At 64.5% G+C, this 10731-nt stretch overlaps 1 protein-coding gene across 2 annotated transcripts; it reads right to left on the reverse strand.

Moving 5' to 3' along the window:
* LOC117653756 (tyrosine 3-monooxygenase) lies at positions 1–8630 on the reverse strand. 2 transcript variants are annotated; one of them, XM_034399634.1, is made up of 7 exons: positions 8242–8630; positions 5666–5777; positions 5338–5466; positions 4703–4774; positions 2836–2981; positions 2027–2700; positions 1–1570 (listed from the first exon to the last, which is right to left on the reverse strand). In XM_034399634.1, the coding sequence occupies exons 1-7, from the start codon at positions 8329–8331 to the stop codon at positions 1045–1047; spliced, it is 1749 nt and encodes a 582-aa protein (XP_034255525.1). In that variant the 5' UTR covers positions 8332–8630; the 3' UTR covers positions 1–1044. The 2 variants fall into 2 exon arrangements, with proteins under 2 accessions (XP_034255525.1, XP_034255526.1); XM_034399635.1 differs by lacking the exons at positions 4703–4774; positions 5338–5466.
* Between the last annotated feature and the right edge of the window lie 2101 nt (positions 8631–10731).

Raw genomic sequence — 10731 nt, forward strand, 5'->3', positions numbered from 1 at the left:
TTTTTCTCATAGATCGTGCCCATTTATTCTTTTTTTGCTGGACTGGTACATCCACGTTACAATGTCTTATCACAATGTTGTAGAGAGAGACGATACAGAGGGTGTAGACGTGCAGAGACAGACAGAGTGACACCGGCACTCCGAGGCAGACACTGTAAAGGACTATGGACACACTCACTTAATATAATATGTCACAATCGGGGAACACACCAAAACTAGTTTTACAATCTCGATGGGCGACACACCGCGAAACTTTTTACAATAGGAAGAAATGATAAATTAATTTACTACGAAATACATCACTCCTGTTGGGCTCGCACAGGTCACTTTTGCGCCAAACCGCACACACACTCACACACACACGCACGCATCCTCGCACACACACACGCTCACGCGCACACACGCACGCAAATCACAAAGAGCTTAACTTAAAACACAATTTACAGTCAAACGCATTACTCTCTAATAGGAATCGATGGATGTGACCAGAGAGGCGATGGAACTACCTCCCCTCTGGTCACAACAAAAAATAAAAAAAAACATACACACAAAAACAAGGCTTCTAGCTCTAGGGTATGTACATACCGCATTCTATGTACACAATTTTGTTTAATACTGTCAAGAGATTTACGAAGAATCTGTAATTTAAATAGGAGGGGGTGGTTACACCCCTGTCATTGTCAACCGCTGCGCAGAACACATTCTTGGGAGGGGAGGGAGGCACTACTGGGTACTACAGTGCATTCGATAGCAGAGCCGGCAGAAGCTAGTGGGCCTTTCTAGCAGCTTCGCAGAGCTTCGCTGAGCTTCGCAGCCTTGGTGGCCTTGGCGGCCTCCGGGCGAGTGCAATGCAGAGCACGGCATCGGGGACCCCGACACCGGCCTGCCCGGCGGCCGCCCAGAGCCAGAAGGACTCGTTAGAGACACGAAACCTAATAATTAGAATAAAATAATACAAAGCGATAAATAAAACAATGAGTGAGATGAAGGGGTTGGTTGGTGATGGTGGTTTTGGTGGTAACTGAGAGGGCCCCGGCCGCGCGCCTAGAAGCCGGCCTTGATCTTGTTGACGGCGTTCTGCAGGTGCATCATCTCGAGGTGCAGCTGGGACATGAGGTTCTCCAGGCCCGCGACGCTGTCCAGGACCTCGACGCACTGCGTGTGTGGGTTGAAGCGCACCTCGTACGGTCGGCTCATGCCGGCCACCCACTTGCGGAACTTCTCCTTGGCGTCCTCGAAGCTCTCCGCCACGTAGTAGATGGGCTGGTACTCCTGGTCCTGGTAGGGCTGCAGCGCGGTGCTGGCGGGCTCGAAGGGCCGGCGCTCGGGCTTGTCCGACACGGCGTGCAGGAGCTCGCCGTACGCGGACAGCAGCCCGGCGCCGTAGGCCTTGACCACGCCACCCTCCTTGCAGAGCCCGAACTCCACCGTGAACCAGTACACTGTGGACAGCTTCTCGATCTCGGCGTCGGAGGCGCCCAGCGAGGCCAGGCCGATCTCCTGGGAGAACTGGGCGAAGCTGGGGTCGGCCAGCAGAGGCATGTGTCCGAGCAGCTCGTGGATGCAGTCCCTGTGGGCAGAGGCGAGAGGCGAGGTTCAAACACCGCGTCGAGAAACTCCACTTTTAAAATTGAGAAGTGATCTGCGAGCGCTCTTTGCCGGAATGAAATCGGCTTATGCCGGGGGAGGTCGCGGGCGTCGCGAGGAGGGAGTGGCTCTATGTTTCAATTTAACAGCGGGCCGTGCCATCACCTCGTCATCAGGCGCGCCAATACGGGCATAACTCAATTGCCCGCGCGAGGGGGACGAGGGGGACGAGGGGGACGAGGGGGAGGGGAGGGAAGTCCCTCGACAGGGGGCGCTGCCGTCCCCGGCCGTCCGGGCGGGGAGGCATCACTCTCTGATCGCCTTATTCAATTACCCGCACCGCGACCTGGGCGGGGCGGGGCAAGGGGCGAGGGGAGAGGGGGCGGGAATCGAGCGTGCGGATTGCAGCAAAATGAAAAGACGAGAGAGAGGTACTTACGGCTCGGGCGTGTGGAAGGGCGACGTGGGGTGGCGCACGTACTGCGTGCTCTGGAAGACGCGGAAGGCGAGCGACGCGAGGAAGTCGCGGGCGGTCAGCAGGCCGGCGGCGGGCCGCAGCGTGAAGCCGGTGTGGCGCTGCAGGAAGTCGGACATGTCCTTGAGCTGGGGAATGGCGCCCTCGCGGAAGATGCCCTCGTCCTGCAGAAGCTGGAACACGCGGTTGTACTCGGCGCACGCGTGCTTGGGCAGCAGGTCCACGACGGTCTTGAACACGGAGGTCCAGGTGGAGATCTCGTCGTCGTTGTAGTCGATGTGCGGGATGGGGTCGCCGTACTTGTAGCTGAAGGCGATGTTGGCGATCTGCTTGCGGCGCTCGCGGTACGCCTTGTCGGCGAAGCCGGGGTGGTTCATGTCCAGCTCGGGCTCGTACTTGGTCATCAGGTGGTTGCAGTTGTCCAGGTCGCGCGCGTGTCGCGGGAACCACGCCTCCTTGGCGTCCACCTTGTTCTCGCTGAGGAGGGTGACGCCGGCGAGAGCGCCGGACTGGCGGAGCGAGCGCAGCAGCTGCAGCAGCGAGGAGCGGGCCATGTCCAGCGTGACCAGGATGTCCAGCTGGCAGCCGGGCGTCTTGGAAGGCCGCGACTCGAGCTGCACGACCGTTCCCTTCAGGTTCTGAAGCAGAGAGCACGCGGGTTAGGACGGACATCGCGTGCGGCGCCGTGCGGCCGGCACTCGGAACACGAGCCCCAGCCAGCCAGCCAGGAAGGAAGCAGGATGCAGCAGCTAGCCAGCCACTCCGGTACTCACCTCCACGGTCTTGAGGATGCGCGACAGAGAGCCGCCGCTCTCACGCAGACGCAGCACCAGGCCGGCCCTCTGCACCGCCGTCTCGGCCTCCTTGTTCTCGGCGGCGGCGTTGGCCAGGAACACCTCCTCCTCGGTCAGGCCGGCGTCTGCACAGAGAAGCATGGTGCAAGGTGTCAGCGCACGGTGTCCGCGAGGTGTCCGCAAGGTGTCAGCGCGGCAGCCCGGCCAGGTGGCGACTGACTCCAGACTCCGCTCCACGTCCGGCGCAGACCGGCAATGCGTCCGGAGCCGTCCGGAGCCCGCACTGCAGCGTGGGGCCTACGTGACCGGACCTGTCAGATGGCCGCCCCGCCACGCGCCGCCACGCGCCGCCACGCCCCGCCCGACCTTGATTTACGCCAACAGGACTATGACTACTTCCACGACTGCAGGCCGTGGCACGCCGAGGCACGCCGCGCCAGGCGGCCTGCCCGTGGCGTGACGTGGAGGTGCCTTGATCTTGGTACTCATTTCGTCGCGGCGGCTCCGCGGCTCGCGTCGCGGCCCTGAGACCCCGCCGTCCCTCCCCGTCGTCCGCGCTTCCGCGATGCGGCGATGCGGCGATGCGCGCACGGGCGTGGCGCGGCTGCCTGGCTGCCTGACTGGCCGGCTGGCCGGCTGGGCTGGCGCAGCCTCCGTTTCGCACGGCAACCGGTTTGTCCAGAGGCGACAAGTGCAGGAGGTGCTTGTGCCGGCCACGCGCCACGCCACGCACCGCGCCGCCGACCGCCGCCGACCTGCTACACGCTACAGGACCTGGTCCCAGGCCCCCGTCCCACCGCCCCCGGGCCCGATACCGACATTAACGTCGTTTTCGCGTCTCATTTCCGGAGGCAGCCATCAGACAGCCAATTAGAAGCCACCCCTGCCGCCCTGCCGCCCGCCGCTCCGGATGGGGTGGCGGCCGCCGCCTGCCGCGTTGCCTCGCCGAGGCCGCAGCGAGGGGGCTGCTTTACGCTTTATTATCGCTCGTCGAGAAAATCCAGCCGAAAATGAAGAAACGCCAACTTTGCTTCTTCGAGGCTTCCAGACCGTGGCTGCCGTGGCCGTGGCGCCGCGCAGGGCTGGGCGGCCAAAGTCAGAGAGCGCAGGAAGGAAGTGGTTAGGGCGGCCGGGCCCGGGCCGTCGTCGGGGCGGCTAGCGGCTAGAGCCTCTGCGACCCTTAACCGCCGCGAGAACAATACGCCGACCCGGGCGGGGCCGCCCTGCGCCCCACGCCCTGCGCGCCACAAGTGGGCCGCCCTAACTTTTCAAAGTCACCCCACAATGGCGGCCCCGCGGCCGGCAGCCCCCGCGACCCCACCCCCTCCCTCTTGACTCCGCTCGGCACGTCGCAAAGGCCGTGGTGGCCGACGACGCCCCACGCCCCGGGGAGGAAACCGCCACGCCACGACGGCCACCTTTTTGCGCGGCAGGCTGCTGTTGCTGCTGCCGGCGGTGCGCGGCGCGGCGCGAGGCGCCCGGAAGGAGCAGCACTAGGCCACCGCGCCGCGCCGGTCGTCATTGACTGCAAACGAGGCATCGACCTCATTGGCCATTCCGCGAAGCAGCGAAGCACCGGAAGGAAGGAAGGAACAGCGAACAACAACAGCACGAGAGCAAGAGAAACAAAAACAGGCGTGGGAACCGTGTCGCACCACAAGGCGAGGAAGGCAGTAATCCTCCTCATGACCATAGCGGGCTGCGTGCGCGCAGGCGGCCAGTCGACGGCCGCCCTGGACGCAGCCCGGGGCCTTGTGCGTGGACGGCGCGAATGGCGACCGGCACCGACGCCGTGGTCGCGCGGCGCGGCGCGGCGATCATCGGACTGCCCCAAATCGGCACTTACCGTTCTCATCGTCATCGCTGAGGGGTGCGGGCTCGTCGTCACTGTCTGAGAGCTCCGTCTGCTGCTGGGCGTCTACACAGGCCAGGCGAACAAAAGAAAAACGCAAAAGTAAGCAAAACTAGGTCTACACTACATCGAGCAAGCAGCAAAACAAAACAAAAATGAAAAGAAGTGCGCCGTCCTCGCCAGTGCTCGCCAGCAGTGCGCGCGTCGCCTCGGGGGAAGGAACTCCAGGCTTGCCGGACTGTGACGTCACGGCCGCGGCGTGACGCGCTGCCTGGCGCTGCCCTCGCGGCTCGCGCCCCTGCCGACCGGCCAATCGGCCAGCCGCAATGGCAAACGCGAGCGCGATCTCGCTGGCGATAGGCGCGGCGCGGCCGACGCGGCACCCCCCTTTCCCCGAGGCCGTGCACGGCCACGCCGCGCGCGCCGCGCCGTCGCACCCAAACGGCTATTTAAGTTGTGCGAGGTCGCGGTGCGGCGCGCCGCGGCGCCGCGCGGGAGTCTTGGCGCCGTGCCTCCGGCGCGCACTTGTAGATCCTCTCCGCGGACGCGGCCACCGCTACAGCGGCGCGGGCGAGAACGGCACAACAAAATAAAAACAGAAAATCGTAAACTAGCGGCATGCAACTCACCGGTGTCGGCGTCGCCGTCGTGAAGGCTCTCGATGGAGCGGGAGCAGTCTTCGACCTCCTCGCCGTCGGAGCCGATTTGTGTGGTGAGTGAGTAGCAATAGTCGCACGGGGTGTCGGCGCCACTGCAGTCTGTGGAAGCAGCCAAGCCATGCACGTCAACTACTGGAGCACTACGTCAAACAGCTGTTACTACACTCTATGGAAAACTACTACTGGAACACACACTGCCTCTGGGCTCTACCTTCTACCCAGCCTCGAACGGCTCTACCGCAACTCAGATAACTAGACTCTAGAACCAATGAACCTACAAGTGGCGCAGGGCCCTTACCGTTGCAGCGTTGGCGAGCCTCCTCGAGCACGCTCTGCTTGGTCTGGCGGACGACCAGCGACTCGAAGCGCGCGTCGTCCACCAGGGAGCGGCGCCTGGAGGGGTAGCCGTTCTGGAACAGAGAGAACGGCGTCGTTAAACCGAGGCTTCGTCATTGTCGTTAATCCCTTTTTAATCGGGCGCTTCGGGGGCGTCGGGGTTTCGCAGTGGCGGAGATCAGTGGCCGAGGGCGTGGCGCGCTGCGCGTGGCGGGTCCTGCAAGGCGTTGCGCGTTGCGCGGCGCAGGGGCGTGCCCGCCAGCCCGCCAGGCGACGACGCGCCGCGCTCCGCCCGCACTTGCCGTGTGGTCTCGTCGCCCTTGAAGCGGCTGCTACATTCCTGTATCATCACCTCCGCGGGACTGCTAATTTTCCAGCGGCCTTCAACCTATCAAACGCATGCGCTCCAGAACTGGCCGCGCCGCGCACAGACCACTCCAGACTCCAGTGGCGGCACGGCATGGCACGGCGTGGCACGGCGCGGTGGTGCGGTAGCAGCCCATTAGCACGCTTTTAGAGCGCCGCCAAGCCGAGCCGAGCAGCGAGGCGAGGTGGCCGAAGGGTTGCCGACGTCCCGGGGGCTGCCCGTAGCCGCAGCTCGGCGGCGCCACGCTCGGCTCGGCCACTCGCTGACGACCTTGCTGGCCTTGCGCGCCGTGAGCCGTGGCGTGGCGTGGTGTGGCTTGCCGTGGCGTGCCATGGCGTGCCACGCCGTGCGCCACGCGGTGGCCGAAGCCATTCCTCTTCCGCTTTCGCTGCCCCATTTCCACTGGGAGTCTCCACACCACGCGGTCCGGCCGGCCACTTCATCATTAAAACATCGCCGATATCGCCCCACCCCCGACCGCCCCCGACCGCCCCCGACCGCCCCGGACCGCCCCCCACACTGTGAGTCCACACCGGGGCTGTCAGCGCCAGGCCTCATTTCCTGCGCCTGCACAAAGCCCAGCCACCCAGCCCCCGCCGGGCCGCGGGGCCGCCGGGGCGCGCACAGTGTACAGTGTACACGCCGCGCGCGGTGTTGTACCGGGCCGCGGCTTCCCTGCAAACACCGCGCCGATGATGAGGGTGAAGCCGACGCGTGCTTGCCGACGAGCTCGACCTGCATCCGGAGCTGGGCCGCCCAGCGCGCCGAGCTGCAGGGAGCAACAGGCGCCCCCGCACCCCGCCACCCCGCCACCCCGCCGCCCCGCACAGCTTCATTGTGGCGGTCACTCGGGCCGTGAAATCGCTTAGCGCCTTTCCGGACGGCCCTCACCCTCCCCTTCCACCCCGCCACCGTCGCGGCATCGCGGCCGGGCTCTCGGTCGGTAGGGCTTTTGCCCCGACTCGGGCGCCGTTTCCTGCCCAAAGTCCTGGAGGCCCTGCTCGCTGTGGGGGCGCTCCGTCCTGTCTCCCACCCCACGCCACCTCGCGGCAGTGGCGCTGCAGTGCACCACGCTGTACTATGCCCCCCCCCCCAACACCATCAGCACGCACCACAAACGACGCGTGTGTCTCATCACCAATACCATTACGCCCGCCGCCTCTTTGCCTCTTTCCGCGTTCGTACCCAGTCATCCAGCCCCCCCCCCCCCCGTTTCCCGCGCCTCCACCCCCGCGCGAGTTTTCAACGCCCGCGTCACGAACTGGAGGCTTACGGCGTTATGGCCGAGTCGTGTCGCCACTTCACGCGTGTCGCGCCTCTGACAAACGACTGTCGTACCTACCCCCGCGCTGGGGCGGCCGAAGGGGCCGAAGGGGAGGGGAGCGGTCGGCGGGCAGCGAAGTCCGCGTGCTGACGGTGCACACACACACACACACACACACACACACACGCCCACGCACACATGCATCCCTGAGTGCGTGTGCGTGACCCCGCCGCCCAGGGCTGGAGGGAGGCCCTAGCGCATCGTCGGCGATGCAACGCGCGCCAATTTCGAACTTCACCGGTTGCGTGGCGGGGCTGGCGGGGCCCCAAGGCGAGAAGGCGAAGACCGCGAGGGGGAAAGGGACAGACAAACAACAAACGCACAAGGGCGTGGCGGGGCGGGGCGTGGCGCGGCATGGCATGGCGAGGCGGGGTGGGGCGGGGTGGGTCGCGGCCGTAGTCGAGACGCAAAGTCGCTAAGACGAGACGACACTTTCGTCATGAGGGGCTCGGAGGAGAAGGGCACCTCGATTACATTTGCCGTTGGGCGGGAGTAGCTGTTTGTCTGTTTGTCAACGCGAGGTTAACAATCGTCGCTTTCACTACGACGAGTACGACACGGCACGGCACGGCACGACACGGCACGGCACGACACGGCACGGCACGGCAGGGCAAGGCACGGCACGACACGGCACGGCACGACACGGCACGGCACGACACGGCACGACACGACACGACACGGCACAGCACGGCAGGGCAAGGCACGGCACGACAAATGCAACCTGCTGCAACACTTTCGCCTATTGCACTAGGCGCTGCACTGGTGGCCGCAGTCCACGGTAATCCAGGGGGGCGGACTGGCGGGCTTCGCTGCTTCGCACTGCACTTTGCACTCGCACTGCACTCACCTCGATGCTGTAGGACTTCTTGATGGCGAACATCTCGCGGTTCTTCTTGGCGGCGTGCACGCCCATGTTGTTGGACTCGGGAGTCTTCATGTTGAACAGGGGTAGTCGGAGGGGACGGGGGTTGTGGGTGTAGTTGTACAGTCCAAAGGCCGAGAACTCCAGCGCGAATAAATGGGATTAGCGGTCTCTTCGGACGAACTTTACGAACTTCGGATGGGACGGGAGCTTCCTGAACGCGACCACTGAATGACTTCAAATCTATCTCCACCTCTTGATCGAGGAGGACAAATGAGAATTTCTAATCCGTCTGTCGAGGAAGCCGTCGAAAGGAGTCCACCCGATCCCGAAGTGTCTCGGTGGCAGTTGCACGGAAACAGACGCCGTGGGCCCTGTGTCAACTGCTTAAATAGGTTCCAAGAGGTGGCGCTCCGGTGCTGCCCCCGCCTCCCCCCGCCGGGCCCCGCGCGCGCCCCTCCCGCTGCGCGCACGCTGGTCCGCGCCTCCCGCCCCCTCCCCGCGGCCCCGCGCCCCGCCCCGCTCACCGCTCCGCCGGCCGGGCCCCTGCCCCAGCGCCTGGCTCCAGACTTGAACTTGCCGAGGCGCGCGCCAGCGGCCCGGCTGCCCGGCCGGGCGAGTTCCGATGCAGGCAGATTTCCCGCCAACCTGGGCCTCGTGCGTCACAGGGCTGCCCGTCGAGGCGGCCTCCCATTGGCCGCGCCGGGAAACCCCCACCGTTCGCTGGCCAATCACGGCGCGGCTTCGGGGATGACCCTTGGCGCCGTCCCGCACCTCCCGCACCGCGTCGCACCGCGTCGCACCGCGTGCTGCTGGTGCTGCTGCAGAGGCGGCGGGCGAAGCGTCGCGCGGCGCAGGCCTCATGGCGGAGCGCAGCGGCGGCAGCGGCCAGGCCGCCCCGTCGTCATATCGACTGGCAGGCCTGGAGCCTGGAGCCTGGCAAGGGCAGGGCAGGCAATCCGTAACACGCGGCCGCCCCTCGCTCACGCGCCCTCGCGCCCCATGCACTGGCAGGGGCACACTTGGCTCTCTTTAAATTTCAAGCCGTTCGCCCCTAAACAAGTAATTGAGACAAATGAAAATAAGCTTCACTCTACGGCACTGTATTTGAGGACTTGGAAACGCGAGGACAGGCCGCATGGAGGCGCTGGATGGCCGAGTGCAGGTCCACACAGTGCGGGCGCGCAGCACACAGGGCGCCGCGACCGGCCGTTGAACCGGTAGCATCAACACCTCAATCCTGGACCACTTGGTACAGTCGACTTTCCAGATGGCGTGTCCTCGGACTGTCCCAGCAATCGGGGATCCGGCCAGGGCCAGGTTCACGCGGCCGGGACTGGGACCTCGGGGTCGAGAGTCGAGAGCCGAGACGCACGTGGAACACCGTGGAACGCGGACAACAAGGGCGAGTCAATGCGCCTGACCCGAGGGTCGCGAACGTCGCCAACGTGGCGAATCCGCCGCGATGCCTCCGTCTCTCTCGCACCTATACGGGACGTCCCATGAGTGCGAGAGAGACAGAGCGACGAAAGCAGTGCTCGGAATCAGCCTGCAGAGGCAGTGCAAAAACACGTTCGCCGTGACAGAGGCAACCGTGTCATTCGCCAGCATGCACCACCAGCTCGCCGAAGGCAGCCCACCGGCTTTCACAGTGCAGGGGCTGAGGTCCTAGAGGCACCAGCGAATCCCACCCATGCTGCGACCCGAGCGAGTCAGAAGAGCGGTTTGTCGCTGTCTGTCTGTCTGTCTGTCTGTCTGTCTGTCTGTCTGTCTGTCTCTCTCTCTCTCTCTCTCTCTCTCTCTCTCTCTCTCTCTCTCTCTCTCTCTCTCTCTCTCTCTCTCTCTCTCTCTCTCTCTCACCCTTATGGAGGGAGCCACGAGAGGAGAGCGACAGAGACAGAGCGGCGAGGCGAAATTGCTACCTATAAGCAGGGGCGCCCCAGCCCGTCACGCGTCTGTGGGACTCGGCCCGGCCCGCCCGCGTCCAAAGCCAGCCTAGACGCCATCGGAAGGTGATTCATCTCGGAAGTGTCGTCGACACCCGCCTCATTTGCGCCTGCACTGCCTACACCGAGTGCAGCGCCACAGTGTAGGCACTCGCTGTGAATGAACCTCGCCAACCGCCGAGGAGGCGACGTGGCGTACGTGCCGATGCTGCAGTTGTGCAAACAATTTCCTAACCGCTCATTCGCGTCCATTCATAAAGCGTTCATTCACGGCGTTTTCACCGCAACGCGCAGCAACGCGCCGCTGATAGTACGTGGTGACTCACTGGCAGTGCACCGCGCGTCACCGACGTGCGCCACGCACTACACCACTACACGCACGCCGCGCCGCACGCCGCACGCGGACGTCACGCCGCGGATAAGCCACGCGGGACTACCGAGAAACGGTGCGGTGCCGTACGCGTGTAGTGCGCGCGTGCGAGTGTGTGTGTTTGCGTGTGTGTGTTTGTGTGTGTGTGTGCGGGTTTGT

The sequence above is a fragment of the Thrips palmi genome, unplaced genomic scaffold, assembly GCF_012932325.1.
Source record: "Thrips palmi isolate BJ-2018 unplaced genomic scaffold, TpBJ-2018v1 HiC_scaffold_8, whole genome shotgun sequence".
In the NCBI taxonomy this organism is placed as follows: Eukaryota; Metazoa; Arthropoda; class Insecta; order Thysanoptera; family Thripidae; genus Thrips; species Thrips palmi.